General features: G+C 44.4%; 1 protein-coding gene across 2 annotated transcripts in view; it reads left to right on the top strand.

Moving 5' to 3' along the window:
* Positions 1–20,920, top strand: part of Slc6a2 (solute carrier family 6 member 2) — a 44,625-nt gene that overhangs the window by 8,319 nt on the left and 15,386 nt on the right. For both annotated transcript variants that reach the window (XM_074055984.1, XM_020153428.2), the window contains exons 3-5: positions 3,083–3,214; positions 4,994–5,231; positions 13,785–13,923. In XM_074055984.1, coding sequence (XP_073912085.1) covers positions 3,083–3,214; positions 4,994–5,231; positions 13,785–13,923 — 509 coding nt within the window. The remainder of the gene's footprint in view (positions 1–3,082; positions 3,215–4,993; positions 5,232–13,784; positions 13,924–20,920) is intronic.

The following is a 20,920-nucleotide window of genomic DNA, read 5'->3' as shown; positions in this document are numbered from 1 at the left end:
TCAGAATGTGGCAGTTATGAGCCTTGCAGGACAGTGATGTCCAAGAGTTTTGCAACCTTGGGTTTCAAGGATCTGCTGCAGGGCTGTTAAGGAAGAGGGGTCCTCAGCTGATCTTGGCCACCCCTGAGCCCCCTCCTAACTCTTCAGCCAAGCCCCACTTTCTTTCTGCAGGTTGATGGAGCCAGCGAGCTGCATGACATTCTCTTTTAGCATAAGGCACTGATTGGACAGCTTTCTAATTTTCATTCATACTCAAACATTTTATCATTCTTTTTTCTTTTTGGCAGTACTGGGGTTTGAAGTCAGGGTTTCATGCTTGATTGCCAGGCAAGCACTCTACCACTTGAGTCATGCCCCAGTCCTTTTTTGCTTTAGTTTATTTTTTAGGTATGATTTTGCACTTTTGCCCAGGCTGACCACAATTTACCCATCTCTGCCTCCCAATACCTGGGATTATAAGCATGAGGCACCACACTCAGCTCTTGAGTTTTCTTTATCTGCTTTCATGGAGTGAAGCTGTAACTGGTCCACATCAAACCCACTCCTTGCAGAGGGATGTGGGCTCATACAGATTTGTCGCTGTCCTCTCTCTCTCTCTTTTCTATGACTCTCAACCAGCAGGAAAGAAGATAGATCTCAAGCTGGGCAATTTACCTGTTTGTTGGCAGTGCCACCTGGAGGCTTAGAGTTGAGAGCATAGGCCAAAGCAAGATGCCGTTAATTGGCCAATGCTGTTCTTTCCCTTCCTTGGTGGTGTAAGAGAACATTGAGTTGCCAGTGGCAAACCTTAGAGCCAAGATCATATCCGTGATGTTTGGCTTTTTCCTTCCCCCTGTTCCTGGTCAGTGACTTCAGTTTTTCAGGCCTACTGAACCACTTAATACTTTATTTTTCATCCCCACTCCCTGCCCCAAGCTCTAGCCTCAAAGGGGAGAAACGAGTGACCACAGGATAGAGGGGGGCTCAGACAGATCGAGGTTTGAAGACAAACTGTATAGCAGGTTGTATAAACAATCATTTCTAAGCCTCAGTTTCCTCACTATAAAATGGGTTTAGTGATAATTATCTCTCAAGGGTGGTTTGAAAAGGATACTTATATAAAAGCCTTGGCTTATACCATTATGTGTTACTTTAGACTTTCAGCAACCCCACTGTCTTCTCCATCAGTACCATCGTCACCACCACCACTGTTGGCCATGTGTAGACAGGTGCTAGACCAGCCTTCTGAGTAAGAGTGGGGGAAGGGTGACTAAATGGAAGAAACAAGACCTTTGTGTGCAGCATTTCAAAGAGTCCAGCCTGGAGCAGGGTTTGGAATGCTGGACCAGGCTATGACCAAAAGACCATGCAGCTCAGGCTGGTCCCAGACCCCAGAATACCTGCCTCTCCCACACCTTATTTACCTTCATATCCTTCATTTCATCTAGCTCTGGAATCTGTAGGGTATATTGGGAAGAGCTCTGGAATTCTGGAACCAGGTGGGCCTGGGTCCAAATCCCAGATCTACCACCTACCAGATGGATGGGCTTGGTCAAGCCATTAGTTCTCTGAGCTTCAGATTTCTCTTTTAGAACATGGCACAGAGTTCTTTCTTCAGAGGGTTTCTGGAAGTTCCCAGTGACCCATCCCTGCCTGACACATAGGAGGTGTGCATTCCTAGTAGTTTTCCTCATTTCCTACCATAGGCTAACTCCTGCTTAGTGGGACTGGGGCTGGCAGCATTGGAGAGAACAATTCATGCTTTATTCTTGAGAGCCATACGCTTCCTAAGGAGAAGGTGGAGACTGACTGAATCACTGAGTAAACTTGACCTTGGGCACCATATGCCTTATCACAGTTCTTTTCTAGGTTGGACCTTCAGTTTTCTCTTCTGTAAAATGGAGGTAGTGATGATCTTGGCTTTGTAGATCCATTGAGAAGATCTAATGAGGCATTGTATGTAAAGTGCCTGGAATGCACAGAGGCTCAGCAAGTGTGAGCTACTGGGATTGGTTGTTTACCTCCCTTATGTAGTTTCCACTTTCCCCAATTTTCTGGTGTGGGTGGGTCAGAGTGTTTCGTTTCCAAGGTTACAAAATATTAGGTAAAAGCCAATGGCAGGAAGAGTTTCTTTCTATTCTGGCTACAGTAAGAAAGGAGCTAGCATTTTGCTTTGGCCTCACTTGGCAGCTTAGACTGACATGGCCTATACCCTAGTGAGTCACCTTGCAGTACCAGAGCCCACCAAGCTCACCCCAAGTCTGCTGGGGCATGTGGAGAATTGGTTCTGGCACTCAGACGTGTCTAAGTCCACCAGTGTTTCTCCTATGGATTCCATGCTGCTGGTTACCTAGGACTCCTCAAGATTCTGCCACGCTATGGATGGGCATTTTTCCCTGGTCAGAGACTTGGTCCTTTGGCCTCTTGCTCTGGGCTTTGCCTTCAGCCACTTGTAACAGAGTGAGCCCCATGGATTGGAAAGCCTGAGTGCAAATTCTGCTTCTGTCACTTTGGAGCTCATTCAGGAACAGTTGACTCCCTTCTCTGCTTAGCTGTGTGCCTGTAGGTGACAAAATGACTCTGACTGCACCTATGTCTGTGGCTGTTGTGAGACTGAGAATCCAGTGAGATTATGTTTGGGAAAGCTATAGAATTAGAGGCAGAATCAGAAGCCAGTCGACTATGTGTGACTTTAGACACTGTCTCTCCCTCTCTCGTCTCAATCATCTTGCCTATAAAAGGAGGGGTTCAGGTTACATTGGCGTTCCCAGAGTGATGGCTCATAAAATGTTCTGTGTTTAAATGAACTTAGTAAAGACCGCACCTAGAGTCTTCCTGTGACCGCCCTCCACCCCTGCCATGGCATATACTGTAGGAGAAGCCTGTCAGAAACAAAGCTGCTTAGCTTTGCTTAGCCCATATTTTACGCCTGCTGTTATTTGTATTAATTGCTCTGCATAACTCTATGTACCTCTTACACAACACTCATGAGAAATGGCAAGGTGAGCAGATGAATAGGGATCCTTGGAGCTCTTGTTCTCTCTGACCCAAGCACTTTCAGGGGCAGGAGTCTAATGGGCCTCACTTTTCCTGTGACCTCCAGGTGCCTTTCTGATCCCATACACACTGTTCCTCATTATCGCTGGGATGCCTCTGTTTTACATGGAACTGGCTCTGGGGCAGTACAACCGAGAAGGGGCGGCCACAGTGTGGAAGATCTGCCCTTTCTTCAAAGGTAAGCAAAGAGGACTGGGGGAAGTTAAACTTTTTTTCCTAAACTTCTTAATGCCTGGGGAATCTGACCTGAAGATGAGCTCTGAGGTAGAACAATCCTGGTATTCACAGGCAGTGACAAGGTCAAGTGTGTCCACCACTGGAAGTTATACAGAGAGCACTGGAGTGTCAGACACAGCTTTAAACCTGGGTTCCAGTCCAGGCTCTACCAGCTGAGTGACCAGAGGGAGTGTAATGGGAAATATTTTCAGAGATGTCAGAAATACTCAGCAGATATACCTCTACTCTCTTGTCTTGCACCAGTGGCAGACGTGATACATTGAGCATGGAACTTTTCCAGCTCAGACATTACATCCCTTAATACAACAGCCACAATGGATCAATTGCAGCTAGGATATAAGATGAACACACTTTTCCTCAAACTTAGAACACATCTGCCAGAAGTAGGCATGACAACTGCCATTCTTTGCCCCTAGTCAGCTAGGAGAAGGGGAGAAATAAGGCTTAGTATTTCTCAAGTACCATTGGAGAACCGTTGTCAATGAGGACAAGTATGACTCCATTAGCCTCTGCTCAGCTGGCAAGTGTCTCTTTGTACCTTCTGTTTATTCAGTCCTGTGGTAGATGCTACTACAGTAGTCTTGCATGACATGTATATTAGCATCTTTTCTGTTCATTGCCAGAAATCCAACTCAAACTGGCTTGAAATATCAAAGGGAATGTATTGGTTTATCTTACCGTAAAGTTCAAATCTGCACAAGTATAGCTTGATTCAGGTGCTCAAATAATGTCTGGAATCTCTCTCCATGTGTCTATTTTCTTCCATGTTAGCATCATTCCCAGATAAAGTTTTGTTGATTGCTAACAAAGATGGTGTTCAGCAACTACAGGCTTAAATCCTACCAAGATTAACAATGACTAAGAGCTAAGTAACAAAGTACATAAAAAAATCCTTTATATAGTCATGGCTTTATTAAGGGTCCCAGAGAAGACTCTCAATGGTTTGATTTGAGCTATATGACTATCTATTGATGGATCACTGTGGCTATAGGGAAGAAGTGCTCTTCCCATTGGCCAGGCCTGTATCCTATGCCCATGGCTAGACAAAGAAAGCAGGGCATTCCCTCATCTAAACTTCATAAGCCAAGATGTGCTTAGGGCTAATCTCTTAAACCAATTCTGGGCAGGCAAAAAATAAATAAATAAAACAACTCTAGACAACAGCCACAGAACTAGCCTTAAACTTGCTCCTGATACACATTTAGGAAGGTGATATGTTGGCACACAGAACAGATGGTCAAAGGTAGGACTCAGAGCACACACTGGGCTGAGTTCTGATCAGGAAGGCTTGGTTGGGGCTCCCCTGGAAGCAGATCCTGAGGTAAGGTTTAAGCTAAGAAATTGTTCGGGGAGGTGGACCTAAGAGCATCGGTTGGAAAGGGGGAAGATGCCCACAAAGGGCATGTCATCATGCCAGTTCCACCACAAGGAGGAAAGAGAATGTGAAACACATCTCCGGGTCATCCTTCCCAAGAGGCAAGGGAGCCGAGATGCTTGTACTCCAACTACCAATGTGACATTAAGGCTCTGCTAAGGTAGTGACTGCCCAGTGACCAGGCAGAGGATGGTAGTGGCAATATGAATATGGGTGGAGTTCCAACAATCTGCTATAGAAAAAGAGAAGTGTCTGGGTTGGAAGGGCAGTGGTAGAGCCAGCTCGCCACAGTTGTTGGCTCGAGGGCTGGGCCTGGGGAAAGCTGAGCCCTTTGTCCCCACCTAGGAGTTGGCTATGCTGTGATCCTCATCGCCCTGTATGTTGGCTTCTACTACAATGTCATCATCGCCTGGTCACTCTACTACCTCTTCGCCTCCTTCACCTTAAATCTGCCCTGGACTGACTGTGGTCATGCCTGGAACAGCCCCAACTGCACCGACCCCAAACTCCTCAATGCCTCTGTGTTGGGCAACCACACCAAGTACTCCAAGTACAAGTTCACACCAGCAGCAGAGTTTTATGAGTAAGTCATGAATGCTTCATTCCGGGCATATTGAGGTCTGGCATGTCTGAGCCAAACACTAAGAAACAAAAGAGAAGGGGATGCTGGCCTGTGTGTTGGTGACCATATGTAGTCTCAGACACTCAGGAGGCAGAGATAAGAGGATATGGTTCCAGCCAGGTGTCAGTGGCTCACACCTATGTCCTAACTACTTGGGGGGCTGACATCACGGTTTGAGGCCAACCTAGGCAAAAAGTTAGCTAGACCCATCTCAACAAATAGCTGGATATGGTGGCATGCACCTGTCATTCCAAGCAGCATGGGATGCTGAGATCTGGCATTGTGATTCCAAGCCAGTCCTGGCAAAAAAGTTTGAAACCCTAGATCAATGGAAAAAAGCTTGGCATGGTGGCACATGCTGTTATCCCAGCTACTGTCAAAAGCATAAATAGAAGGGTAGTGGTCCAGGCCAGACTAGGCATAAATGTGAGACCCTATCTTCAAAATAACCAGAGCAAAAAACTAGGGCCATGGCTGAAGTGGTACAGCAAAATGCACTCCAGTACTACCAAAACAACAACAAAAACAAAACATAGTGGTACATACCTGTAATCCCAGCTACTCAAGAGGCAGAGGTATACGGCTCAAATAGTAGAGAGCCTCTCTACCAAGCACAAGGCCCTGTGTTCAAACCCCAGAACTACTGTTAAAACGAAAAAGATGCTGAGGTGGGGGATTGTGGTCTGAGGCTGGCCTGAACAAAAGCACAAAACTCTTATCTGCAAAACAAACTAAAGCAAAAAAGGCTGGGAATGTAGCTCAAGTGACAGAGTGTCTGCCTAGCAAGCTCAAGGCTCTGAGTTCAAACCACAGTACTTCCTCCCACCTCCCAAAAAAGAAGAAGGAATGCACCAGTCAGTATTTGTAATGTAAGAGCCCGATGCCAAACTGGTAGCTGAAGATAGAGCCATACACAGCACACAGCAGCTGCAGGAGCCTCTGCTCCAGGGGAGGAGAGTGGAGTGCAAACCCATGCACCAGCAAATGGGCAGGAAGCTAGAAGGTATGAAAGGATGCATGCCCTTTAGGGAACAGGATGCTTTGGAGAAGGTCGTTACCCTTAAGGAACTAAAATCAGATATACAGGAGAAATTGACCATGAGACAAAAGGAGCTTTAGCTAGATGGTAGTGGTGGGGTTGGCAGAAAGGCTTCAGTGAGGAGGCAACATAGGAGCTGATGTCAGGCAAGGCAACATCTAGAGGCTGCAGTTGGAACTCAGGTCGATATGATTCTGAAGTTATCATCTGACCTACAATGTGGAGGAAGTAGTTGGAGCTTGTGAGCAAAATCAAAGAGTGGGAAGCAGGCCAGAGACATGCAGCTCAGAGGTTATTTGGACCATGTACACATGAGACGCACTGGCTGGTGATAGATGACAGAGCATTGTGTTTTTAAGGAGACTTTTATGTTGGAATGATTTTATATGTGGAAAAGTTGTACCTGATACCCAACTCTGCTAATATTGTACCTCACCAATGCACACTTATGGAAACCAGAAGATAAACATGCATATCATATTAGCTGATCTACTACAGACCTCATGTGAATTTCACCAGTTTCCCTGCTAATGTCATATTTTGGTATTTAGTTGTCACATCTCCTTAGTCTCCTCTAGTCTATGAGAGTTCTTTGGTTTTTCCTTGACTCCCATGACCTTGACACTTTCAAAGGGTACTGACCAGTTTTTTCTATAAAATATTCCTCAGATTGAGATTGCCTCTTGTTTCCTCATGATCAAAATGAGGTGTGCATTTTCGGCAAGAATTCTGTAGAGATGATGCTACAGATTTCTCAGTGTACCCTGTCAAGGGGACAGGATGTCAATTTGTCTTATTACTGGTGATGTTAACTTTGAACATGGTGAAGGTAGAGGCTGCCAGCTTCCTCCTGTGCAAAGAAGGTATTTTTCCTTTGGTAATTAAAAAGTGTCTTTGGGAAGATACTTTAAGATTATGTAGCTATCTACATAATGCCAGCATTTCCTAATAGCCATTGGTGATGATTCTTACAAGTAAGAATCACTGCTCTAGTGTTTGTCTAATTGTCATTTGCTATTTCCATCATTCTTTCTAGATTAATTGCTTGGAATTTTTCTGTAAGGATGAATTGTCCCTTCTCCTCAAATTATTTAGTCAAGTAACTCATTTGTATCGATATGGGCCCCTAAATATTTATTTTATTCTGTGGTTTGAATCCATAACCATCCTTATAGGCTGGTGGAGTGGCTCAGGTAGTAGTGTGTCTGCCTATCAAGCACAAGGTCCTGAGTTCAAACCCCAGTACCACCAAAAAAAGAAAAAAAAAAACCAAAAGGACATAACTCTCCTTATTGAATTTGTTGCTCTCTTAAATCTTCTCAACCTGTACTCCATCCTCCCATGTCCTTGAAGACAAGGGTGGCCAGCTTTTCTTAGCCATCCAGCTTAAAATGTTTGCATGGTGCTGTGATCAGAAGGCAGCATCTGCTGTCACGATCCCTCTGGCGTGGGTGAGTCCTTTTTGAGCAGTATCTATGATGATAGTAGTCAAGCATAAAGTAAGGGGCCCAAGCTGTGAGGTGGGATAAATACACCTCACAGGAGCTTCATCCTTAGGGTATGCAGAGATCCCATACCTTTCTATAAAGAAACACTGAATATATATTTTCAGTCCCCAAGCCACTTATGTCCCTCTTGCATAGAGTTCTTTATTTTGCCCTTTAAAAAGCTAAAACACATTAGCTCACAGGTTGGATCTAAATAGGTCACAGCTTAAGAGGTCACAATTTCTTGATTCCTGTTCTGAAGCAAGATTTTCCAATAAAATGTTCTATTAGACAGAAATGTTCTATACCTGCATGGACTAATGCAGTAGCTCACTTCCTCAACGATGTAAAATGTGGCCAGTGTGACTGAGGAGCTGACTGCTTGTTTATTTAATATTTATTTTATTTTTATTAGTATTTATTTAATTATTATTAATGTTTAATTTTAATTCATTTACCTACCAGTAGTCACACATGGCCAGTGGTGAGTGTGCCAGGCAGTGCAGATCTAGAACATGAGAAAAGACAAATTCACCAACTAACAAAGCATTGGGGCCACTCCCCTTCAGTTCTGGATTCCCTAAGCCAAGGACCTGGGAATGAGTCCTGAGTGTTTGGAGATTGGGGTTATCCTAGGGTCATTTCCATTCCTGCCATCTTGGTGCAGCAGGACCAAGGGGATTCCATTTGCTTAAAGGTAATCTCTATAAAGTTGGCCACCTCCTAGGGCTCAGGGAAGTCAGAGTCCTTAGGAGCCAGGAACTACCCTCAGTGGTCATCACAGACAACTGACTAGCGGTCCTGTACCTGCATATCCACCTGCCTCCATCTCTGATTCCTAGGGACTATCAGTAGACATAGTCAAAGTTAGGTGAGCCCACAGTTGTCTTCAAAGTCTCAAACAGTCCCTCAAAGGATCATAAATACTATTACTGCTTGACATTTGCTCTAAGTAACAGGACCATCCCTGGTCGCTGTCTTCCTCAATGTTACATTGACTGCTAGCCACTTACCATGCATATCAGGTTCTCTACAACTTCTTTACACAAATTATCTTGACTTAAGCCTCACACCAATATCCTGAGGTTTCTGAAACTCAATCCTCCCCACATGCATGAGGAGGCTTCATTTCACAGAGGACCAGCAAAGCCCATGGCCACATCACTATCATTGTGCTGAGCCAAGATTTGGACCCTGGTAGCTTGCAAGCTCCTGAGAATGAAAGCCACCTTCATTGGGCACCTAGGAGTCTTGTTAGCCTCATCCTAGTCCTAGTCTTGTTAGGCAGGGAAACTGCACAGCTTGCCTCCTTCACCTGTATATTCTATTGGGCTCTAGACATTTTAAGTAATTGTTTGCCATTCAGAGATGTTTTCATAGTCACAGCTCATATTTATCCAGTACAGGTGGTGTCCCCAACATTGTGCAAAGTGCTTTTTCTAGTAGTATCTTTTAATCCAGTCCACTCAGGTCTGAAATTGTTCTTACTTTATCAATGAGGAAACAGGCTTAGAACAGCGACTTCCCCAAAGTCACTCAGTTTAGAAATGGCATTTGAACTGTCTTTGAACCCAGGCAGTCTAGCTCTAAGGCCCAAGCTCTTAGCCTAGTAGTCCTAAACCTTGGCTGAACATTGAAATGACCTGGAGAGCTCTAAAACACACTGCTGCCTGGATCCTGGGCCAAGAGACATGGATCTCCTGGTCTGGGAGTAGCCAGAGCACGTGGACTTTTACTAAAAGCTTGTCCCACAATCCTGACATCTATCTAACATTGAAGGCTCCTTTCTAAGTCACTGTAGTCCTGTTTCAGAACAAAGTGCTTGGGGAGTCAGGCTGACAGCTCTACATTATCATATCATGGAAAATGTGGGGCCTCCTTCATTCTTCTCCTGAGGATTGGCCTCAGAAGATTCCCAAACAGTTGGAGGGCTGTGGGTCGAGGTTACAAGCCTTGCTATTTTATGAGTGTGGTTTGGACAGGTTGACAGTCAGGGGTGGGGGACCATGGGGACTGCAGATTCATGTAATTTGTTACAGCCTTTCTCCCCTTATCCTCTCATGGAGGAAAAGCATGGTTCTTCTTTAGTTCTTGGTAACCTCTGTTCTTATCAATTAAGATGGAAAATGATAGTCTCATCATCTCTAGTCTCATTAATATCAGACTCCTTCTCCAATGCTTTAATGGCCAACACGTCTGGCCCAGAAGAGACACCCAGCAGAAAGGAAAGGCAAGTTGGGTTTGGAGGCCCTGAGTACTTTTGTCAGCCCCATACTTCCTCTAGTCCCAGCTCTGGGCAAAATGTGACAGAAGTGATGTTCTCATGTGCATGTTGGGGAACTACAATGAGGGGAGTGGAATGTTGGGCTTACTCCAACAGCTTTCTATCCCTCAGACATCTCCTTCCTTAACCCATTCCTCCACCCTGACCCCTGCAAGCCCTCATAGCCACCCTAAGCAGATCCTGAGCATCAGTTCACATCCAAGTCCTATCTCACCTCCACGGTTTGTGAAGGTAGAAATTACTCTCAATTTATAGATAAGAAAGTGGAGGCTCATGTGGCATAAATGGGATCTCAACCCAATTTGTCTGACCCAAGGCTCCCAGTCCACGCACAGGCCTCTCCCCTGTCTTTTTCTTCTATCCTGTTAGAGTCCCCAGTGAGGTGTATTTGGGATAAGGGGTCTCTGCAGTTAGAATAGGAGCCCTACTCATGCATTTCTTCCCATCTTCAGCCTGCCTGTGTGCTTTGTAGAGTATACCATGGTCACAGGCTGCCTCTGGATTTGTATGGCACTTGGCCTTTCTGTCTAAATGCTTCTGCTTTAAAACAATTCAACTTAATCTGGTGAGCCAGCAAATGGGACTTCCAGTGCCAACCCTGAGGAGATTAGATAATTTTTTTCTCTTTCCTAAGCCTCCTGGCCAATTTTGTTACCATCTTGTACTCATCTAGGCTGATGGATTGAAAATATCATTCAAGGGAACAAAACTGTTTTCCCTAGTCTCTAGGCCTAAAGCCAAGCCAGCCCCACAGTTAAAAGAAACTTGATGCTCTAAACTGTGTCTGTAAAAGGGCACTTTTGGTGGACTTGTGTCCAGTGAGAGAGAACTTCTACGTCATGCCAGCTCCTGGTGAGGAAGTGACCTCTACCCTAATATTAATCCTGTGTACTTTTAAATGACAAGTAAGAAATTAAGCCTTTTAGGCCCGTAGGCTTCGGAAAGCCTGGACAATACTTCCAATGATGATTCAAATTCCTGGGAAACTAAAGTAAACTCATTACTTGTACCAAACCCCTACCACTTGGGCCTGCTGGGCAGAGAAGCCTGAATTCTTATTCCTTTTCTTGAGAATCAGCTCTGGAGTCTGGTTCTTTTCACTGATGAAATCTCTAGATAACCAGTACCACCCTGAAACTGGCCTTCAGGTGCCATGGGGTCAGGCTGACCTGGCATGGAGCACTTCAGCCATCTAATTGGACACTAGAGTATTTTTTTTCTGGTGCCACTGGGGTTTGAACTCAGGGCCTCATGCTTCCTAGGCAGCTACTTTACCACTTGAGCTATACTTCCAACCTACTAGGCTTTAGTTTACTTTTCAGACAGGGTTAGTACTTCTTCCCAGGGCCAGCCTTGGACAATGATCCTACTGCTTCTCCTCCCAAGTAGCTGGGATTACAGGTGTGCACCAACATATCTGGATACCAGAAGCATTTCTGCAAGTTTCAGGACAAGCGCAGGTAATTTGGTACCTTTTCTCATGAGTTTAATAGTCAAATTAGTCAAATGGCAATTAATATCACTTAACACTTGGAGCATAAAACTATGAAAAGAAGCAGAATTAAGGATCAATTGGGGCCAGGATGTTCTTTGTCTTTGGATATGCCCAGCCATCTTCTTCTCTTCCCTTTCCTTGTTCTGTCTCTGTCTCAGCCTCCCTCCCTTTCTCCTGTCCCTCGCTCTCCCCCTCCCTCTGTCTCTAAGAGGAAGGTCTGTTAGGAGGTCAAGACTAGTGGGACTAGAAGGCTTGGCAGGCTGACAAATTGAGCTGGAAGTGTGCTCTAGGCTCCAGAGCCCATTGAGCATTGGAGGGGAACTGTAGAAAAATGTCTTGCTGTTTGCCATGACAAAAGGCAGGGTGTGACCAGGCATCGGAGATGAACTTGGCAGGGGGTGGATTATGAAAGAGTCTAAAGGCTTACGTTTGTATCCTCTGGACCAGGATTTCACAACCCTGACACTTGATTTTGGGCTGAACAATTCTTTCTTGGGAGGTGGGGGTGAGGTGGATGCTGTCCTGTGCACTTTGGATGTTTAGGAACATCTCTGGCTTCTACGAACTAGATACCAGCAACATCCCCCTTCCTTCCAGATATAACAAAAAAAGAGCTCCAAACAGTGTGGGAAGGATTGTCCCAATAAGAACCACTGTTAGGTGATAGGGACCTCTGAGGGTTTGGGGGCAAAAGAATGCCAAGATTAGTGTTAGGGCTGTAGCCCTGTGGTAGAGCACTTGCTTAGCATACACAAGGCCATGGGTTCAATTCCCAACACCACAAAAGTAAATAAAAACTTGCCAAGGTTAGAATGACACTTCAGATGGACTGTTACACAAGAGCACAGACTACTTTATTGTGATCTTGCACTTTATGCTACTTCTTGTGTTAGAAGTTCCCTGAGTGTCTGAGGCCAGATGGACCAGCATAGCAGACCCTCAGGGAGAAGAAAAGGACGTGAGGCAGAGCAAAGGCCACACAAGGGTGTTATGCTCACTTTGTCTTGCCAGGATGTGGAATTGTGTGTGTGGTTCTTTTTTGGGGGTGGGGGTAGACTTCCCTCCCCTGGGGCTGGTCTACTGTTTTATTGATTGGTCTTACCTGACCTGGATCCTAACAGACTTTGCTTAGATTCTAACTAGCAAATGGTCATTTTGTTTGCTATTTTGTTTTGCCTCCCTTAATTGTATATTGTACATTCTCAAATCTATAGAATGCTTATTCTGTTTGTTTATTTTCCTTGTTTAAAACATAAACACATTTTTTACTGAATGATAACATAGATGATGTTACTGAGAAGTGAACATCATCAGGTGACAGTACAATGAATATCACAAACTGAACGTAGCTGTGTGACCAGCTCAGGAATGTCTGCATGAGTCTCTTCCCTGGCTGTAACCCTGGTCCCTTGCCTAGGGTACGCTTTTACTGACTTCAACCCCCCGGGTTCATCTCGCCTGTTGTGGAGCACTACATGGATGGGATCAGACAGAAGGTGCTCTTTTGACTTGGACTCCTTTAACATAGCATTGTGTGAGAGACTCATGCATATGGAAGTAGATTCTGTATTTACTCCACTTTATGAATAGAGCATTGTTTATTTATTCATTTTATTGTGGGTGATATTCAAATACTTTGCAATTTCCGTTATGAGCAAGTCCGCTATGAACATTCTGGAACATATGTTTTGGTGAACAGAACTACAAATTTCCATTGGGTAAAAACCTAGGAGCAGAATTGCTAGGGCACAGAATATATACATCTTCAGTTTCTGTAGCTTCATTAGATGTTCTCAGCTAGGAAGAAATATTTACTATTGTGCTTCAGTTTCTAGACAAGGGATTTTCAACTTCAGCACATTAATAAAAAAAATCTCAGACATTGCCAAATAGGTTCTAGGGAGGGGAAGCAAAGTTGCTCCCTCATCCTATTGAGAATTTCTGGCCCAGAATGTGAGCTCTAGAGAGTAGGCACCTTTCCTGTCTTATCACCATCTCTCCACGGTGCTTCACAGAGCTATCCTGGTGCCAGCCATGGCTGACCAGAGCCAGCCCACATGATACATGGCAGCGCCCAGCGCTCCAGAGTTAGGGAGAGCAGCTGAGGCCTGTTTCTATCAATGTGCCCTTGGATCTTGTTTATGCTTATAGCCTCACTCATCCTCCCTGAGGCCATCTTCCCTGGTCTCCTCTCCTCTCCTTCATGCAGGCGTGGTGTCCTGCACCTTCATGAGAGCAGTGGGATTCATGACATTGGCCTGCCCCAGTGGCAACTCCTGCTCTGTCTGCTGGTTGTCGTCATCATCCTGTATTTCAGCCTCTGGAAAGGAGTGAAGTCATCAGGAAAGGTAATGTCTCTTTTGTCCTCTTTCAGTTGGGATGCTGACCTTGTAAAGATGTGGGGTTTTTTTTGGCATAACCCTATGGCTGGTAAAAAGAAAAGGTGGGGGCCATACTCAGTTCTGCCACAAATGTGGATAAATCTTTCTCCTCCCTAACCCTGAGTCTCTCCAACAGCAGGGTGAGGGGGTATAAGTGTATCACACTTTCATTCCAAAGTTACCCTAATAGCAGAGGCCAAGGACTGGGAGCACCCAAGGGTCTTGGGATAAAATCTAAAGCAACTATTGACAAGTATTTGATCTTGTATACTGATCTAATAATTCATGCAAATTTGGCATCTTACTCCAGAATATAACCATTTGCTTTACTATAAAATCAATATATCCTCCCCTCCCCTCTTCATTTATTTGGTAAAAGAGGATGCTGCAGATGACATCCAGAAGTGTGGTGTGGCTTTGTATTTCCTCTGACACAGTGCTGATGCCCCAGGGATCTAGGGCACCAAAGAAGGACCCAGAGTTAAGTCTGGGATAGCCAGAACAGAGGGGGCATTGTGAACTTGGGTGCTATTGCCTGTTATAGTTACCTCTCAGGAATGGGCTATGCTTAGGAATGGCCTGTGTTGAGTCTTAGCCCAAGGAACAGCATGGGAAGAATAACATCACTTGGACCCTTGACTGTAATAAAAAGGACATAGCTAGGAAGTTGTCCAGTGTTTTGGTTAGCTATTGCTATGCAACAAACTAACCCAAAGTGTACTGACTTACAATAAAATCCATTTCATTGTCTCTCACGATTCTGGAAGTTGACTAGGATCTGCAGAGTGGTTCTTCTGCTCTGTTTAATAGTGCTAGGGTCACATATCTGGGGGCTTGACTGAGGTGAAACATTCTAGAATGTGTGTGCCCATTGCTGGTGGTTGGTACTGGCTAGGAGCTAGGTTGGAGTTTTCATTCAGACAACCTTGGCTTGGTTCCATGTTTCTTCTTTGTCTTTCTTGACCATCTTTACATGACTGTTGAGTTCCCAAAGCAAGTTCCAAGCAGACAAGCCCCAATGTGTAATAGTTCTTCCAGTCTATACTTGCATCATGCTTACTATTGTCCCAGTGGCCAAAACAAGTCTTGTGGCGAAGCCTAGACAGCATGTGGTAGGGGATTAGCAGAACTATGTGTTCATGGTTGGGGTGGGACTTACAAGGCAACAATATGCCATAATCAGATAGTCTTGAGTTTGTGAGAAACTTCATAAAACAACGGTTGTGGAAAGAGGGCGATGCATTGGGGTTCTCTCTGGTTCTCTTGAGTTCTTTGTCATTCCTTTGAGCGCACAGATGGGGTAGGGAATCAGTAGTCAGTGGGGATTAAATCTGTCAAGAATGGTGGTGGACTTTCCTATAAGCACATTGGGGATATAGTGTATGCCTTAAAGAAAGAAACAAAATGCAGACCAGGGCTGGGAGAGATTCTGGAGCAGAGCCAAACCAATCTAGGACCATTGGAGTAGTTGATGGATAAATATATTCAGGAAAGTTTATTAAGTGTTCCTTTGAAACCAATTCAGCTTATTAACCTTCTCATGGCCACCTAACAGGTGCTAGGCTTCATGCTAGTACTCTGGTGCAAAAATAGATAAGATAGATATTTTTCTTAATTTCTTAGAGTCTGTATCCATTACTGACAGGTTGTGAGCCAGCCAATGTCATCAGTATCTTGAGTCTCTACCCAGAGAGACATATGAAGTCCCCCTCTAAATAAACATAACTGGTCACAAACTATGTATGCTATTATAAATCTTGTTTTATTTAATTTTACTCTTAATTTTAGCTTGGAAATAATGTTCCATTAGGTAGTCAGGTTATACCTTAATAGAAATATAAACTGAAATTTTGAACTATGATTAAATTAACCTAGTGGGTTTCCACAAATTTTAAAAAATGAAATAGGCTAGATAATAAGAGTGCATTGCACACAGTAAAATAAGGGCCATCTTGTAGAATTTTGTTTCAGTTATAGCAGTCTACAAGTCTGTGTGGTTTGACTTGAGATAGAAACTACTTCTTCCTATGGGTCATGGTCAAAAAGTGTGAGATGCTGCATTAGTGGAGGAAGTTCAGTGGCTGTGGGAAACTGAGGAGTGATAAAGAAAATGGCATTTGTGCTGGGTCTGTAAGGATAGAAACAGGTAGAAATAAAGAGAAAGAGGATATTATGGAAGGAACTTTGTGAGCAAAGCTGCCTGGGAGCAGAAGTCCAGGCCAGCCTTGTTTAGTGTTCTTTTTGCCTCTCTGGGCCATAGGGAGCAGGGCTCTTCTGACCTCTGCAGAGGTCTGGAGGGGAATCACAGCTTACCCCTGTGAACTGCAGTTAGATGTTCTACTGGCCTGGGTATGGGATCACCACAGGCTTCTAATATTGTAACCCAAGATCAAATTCCCCACAGCTGTTGCCAAAGGCGTAGATAGAGCTTGCTCCACTTAGTTTATAGTATTTGACCAGAGTAGGGTGTAAGTGGTCTTCAGGGAGACTGATGCTACAGAGGCCAAGAGAAGCAGGGCTGAAATATTCAGTTCCTGTTGCCAAATGCACCTTCCAAGTTGAGGAGGAGGAGTGTAATGAGGGCAGGAAAGGAGTGTTACACTAAGGAACTCCCCCAGGCGGAAACAGGAAGAGTGAGGAATGTGAGTCCCCTTGCATGCCTCAAACTGAAGTCACAGTCTACACTTTGCTTAAGTCCCCCAGTATTGTGGCAGCTGAGCAGGTAGAGGCCCCAGGCAGAGCGTGGGAAGGGCATGTCACTTAGGACTTTCCTGTGCCCTGCCTTTAAATGTTTTTATAAACTGGCTCATGAAAAAACCAAGAGTCTTGCTTATTTCTTCCCAGACCACATCTGGAACAAGACACAGAGCTTTTGTTAGCAGATTTCCACAGCCACAGAGCTGGCCTGAAATGAATTGCAAATGTGTATCTTTCCCCTCCTGGCAAGTGAAGACTGGCCTTGGGAAGATGCTGGCCCTTGGGATGGTGGGGGTGTGGTAGAGGCTGAATCAGGGAAAAGGGTCACTCCAGATCACACATTTTGACAACTGTGTTGGCCCATTGAACACCTTTGGATAGAGGGTGAATCAGTGCTCTCCAAGCTGAAGTCCTGCCTGCCTGTTTCCTGAGTCCTCACCCACTCTGTTTACATACTGGACTAAACCTTCAGAAACCTCAAGATTACCTTTGCCTGTAGATCAATCAAGACAACAGAGCCTGCCAGGATCAGTCACTTCTCTTTGCCTATTTCACTACCTGCCTTTAAGGTGTTTGGGGCTAGGAATAGACGGAGTTCCTCCTGAATTGTGTCACAGGTGGTGGGATTGAGAAGAAAGTTAGACCAATTCAAAGGAAAACTGAGCTCTAGAATATTCAAATAGCACAGTAGTCATGTAACTTTCATTTTCAAGTCATAATTTTAGCAAAGTCTTCCCATTACTGTGTCAATATAGGGTAGTCCTGTCTTGCCTTAGTAACTTGATTGGACCCAGTTATAACAAACAGCATCACTTGCATATGACCCATTTAAATTTTTGGTGGTTCTGGCATTGAACTCAGGGTCTCATGCTTCCTAGGCAGGCACTCTATCACTTGAGCCACTCTCTCAGCCCTTTCTATGTTGGTTATTTCTTAGATAGGGTCTTGTTTAATGCTTGCGGAGGCCTAGACCCCAATCCTATTTGGGCTTCCCTACATAGTTGGGGATGAAAGACATGTTCTACCATACCCAACCATTGTTTGAGATGGAGTCTCACATCAATGCATACTCCACAATCCACAAATCTCCCTTTGAAAAATCAACAACAAAAAGTAAAAAAACTGTGTCTTCATTATTTGTGAAAATGTTCCTGAAACCCAGTTCAGAGGATTGCGCATTCTGAGTCTGTAAAGGTTAAATTAATGCAGTTTCACAGTGATAGAGCATGTGCAGTCATAATCTCTGAATTACAGTAGCCCTTACAGTAGGTCAACCAGAGCTTTTTCAATTCCGGTGTTCCTAATGGTCACCTGGAGTGTTCTATAAAAGTCAGATTCTTGGTCCATCCTGGAGAGTGTTATTCAGTAGGGATGGAGTGAGAATTTGCATTTTTGATAGGGTCCTGATGCTGACAGTTCCTGGACCTCACTTTGATCTAGGCTATCCTTTGCTCAATGCCTGGATTCATAGGACAGCTTGCACATTTTCAGTGACAGGGACCTCACCATCTCCCTGGGAAGCTTGTTTCCATTAGAGAGCTCTATCACCTGAAAGCTCTTCCTTTTATGTGGCCAGGATCTTCCTTAGTTTAATGATAGGTCATTGGTTTGAGTTCGGATCCAAAACCACACAAATTATCCACAGAAACACTAATTCCTGCCCATAAGAGTAAGAAGTTTAAGGTGATAGAAAAAAATGACCTCTCTTGGGTGCTGAGGACATGTGTCAAGACTAACAGTCTATTTGTTGTCTTCTTTATCTCATGCTTAAAGCTGGACCAAGTCTGGCCCCTTGGGGTCAGAGATGCATTGCAAATTGAAATTCTGAGAGCAAAGGGGCCTGGGATGGAGATGACAGGAGCCAAATTTCCCTTCTCTTTGTCCAGTGTGCATAAAGGCACACATGAGCAGGAGTGAGAAGCTTCCATTTCGACACCGAGGTCTTAGGCAGCTGAATGTACATCTGCCATCAATCCTGAGAACAAGACACAGATGACTCAGACTTGAACACATGTACTTGGGCAAAACAAGCTCCCCTTTCTCTGATGGTCTGTCATATCCGGATGTGTTCCTTGGGGAAACTGAACCCGTGTTGGAACGTTGCATGTGGCTAATGCAGGGCCACTTCCAGGCCCCATGGGAGATTCCCTGCTGTCAGAACAAAAGATGTTGTTTTTGTGGGAGGAGCATGGTCACACCCAGCCTGCAAGGCTAGGCAGTGCAGCTGGACTGCAGTTGTTGACATGAGTTGTAAGGGACCATAGCAGTAGGACCCATCATAAGGATGTGTGCAGCTCTTCCTTCTGCCTATTGCCAAAAACTTAGATTCATTTGTCCCAGTTCGGGGGACTGAATCCAAGGTCAATGAAAAACCATCAGGTGCAACAGCTTCACTTTCCAGGGCATATTTCTCTCCTCCTTTGTTATTGGCAATTTCTCTACCCTGGTTTTATCCCCTGAGAAAAACAGAAGTCAAAAGGCCATGTCCTCAAGGACATTGACAAAACAAGGGAGTGATGGAGAAACAAGTAGCATAAAACAAGGGGGTCTTCTCTGATTCCCTCTGAACCCAGATATGCCCACTGCTGATGCTTCTACTCAACTGCCTGCTAATTCATTTCACTTGCTCATGCTTTCATTCATTCTTTGAGTAACTCAGTACCTGAGCAACTATCTGTTTTATCACTCACTTACACATCCATCTGTGCATCCATTCACTCAACTACCCACACATCTAACTACCCATCTATCCATTTAACCATCTTCCCAACTATACATCCAACCATCCACTCATCCATCCACCCATCTATCCAATAAGTCAAATATTCATTTATACAACAATCCAATCATTCATCCAACAAACACTTTTTAAGGACCCATCTGTTTCAGGTGCTGGATAAGTTTGAAAGACATAGGAATTTCCTTCTAAGGGGCTCATGACAAACAAGAAAACAAGGAGGATAAATCCCAGTCTTTAAACATAGTTATGGAAAGAATATAACTTTACTTTCTACATCTCAATTTTTGTCTTGAGCCCCTATCTCTCCAAGCTGACAAAGAACTTTACCCTCACTCATTTCAAGTCTTCCCTTTTCTCCCCAGGAATGTGTGAAGACCCAGCATTGGGGGAGGAATCATCTGGTCTTACTTTCATAGGAACATATTTGGGATAAAGACAAAGTATCTTGTTTAGAAAAATGAAAGTGAAGAGACTATCTTCAGACTAAAAAGAGATACCCCACGTTGTCACACTCTCATATTTTGCCTGAGTCTTCTTTGGATCTGACTTCCTGGCCTTGACTTGATTTTCTATGAGGCATAGTTTTTCTGCAAGGCAGCCCACAGCTGCATGTGTCCAGAGCAATGACTTTTAACCTTGACTGCACATTGACATCACTGGGAAGCTTCTGAAAAATACCGAAATTCAGGCCCCACTCCAGATGAATTAAATCAGAAACTCCAAGCCTGGGGACTGAGTTTAACATTCTTGTCTATAACTTCCCAAGAGTATTCCAAGATGTAGCCAAAGCCAAGGGTGTGAAGGACAGTGAAGAAGTACACAGCCCTCCAGGCCCCACCTTTCTTCTCTGTTCCTCCAACCTGGGCAAGGAGTGGGTATCTCTTTTCAGTTGGAGGATAATCTCCTCCCTTTTGTGTTTCTGAACAAGATATTTTGTCTTTGTCACAAATATGTTGTTTCCACTAAGAGATTCTGCTTTCTGCCTAGCCACATGCTTTCTTGGGTCATGAACTTGGGAAGATGTGCTTAAATGAAGATTAAAAAAAAAGGAGTGTGGGCATAGTGGCTCACACCTGTAATCCAACACTCAAGAGGTAGAGGCATGAGGATTGTGAGTTTGAGTCCAACCTGGACTATATAGCAACATAGCAAGACCCTGTCTCAAAAAAACCCCCAAAAAACCAAAAGCAAAGTCAGGCACTGGTGGCTCATGCTTGTAATCCTAGCTACTCAGGAGGCGCAATCAGGAGGATTGTGGTTCGAAGCCAGCCCAGGTAAACAGTCTGTGAGATCCTCCTATCTTGAAAAAAACCCATCATGAAAAAAAGGGTGGTTGAGTGGCTCAAGGTGTAGGCCCTGAGTTCAGAACCCAGTACTGCAAAAAACAAAAAAACAAACAAACAAAAAATAGAAGCAAATGAAAAAAGACAGAAAGGCAGAGATAAAGGTGGGGGGAGGGGCAACAAGGTGGAAGGAGTATGGAGAGAGAGGAAGTAACAGAGATTTGAGTTTTTAAATATCCTGCCT

This window comes from Castor canadensis, chromosome 15 (genome assembly GCF_047511655.1).
Source record: "Castor canadensis chromosome 15, mCasCan1.hap1v2, whole genome shotgun sequence".
Taxonomy (NCBI): Eukaryota; Metazoa; Chordata; class Mammalia; order Rodentia; family Castoridae; genus Castor; species Castor canadensis.
This window is presented reverse-complemented; position numbering and strand designations above follow the sequence as displayed.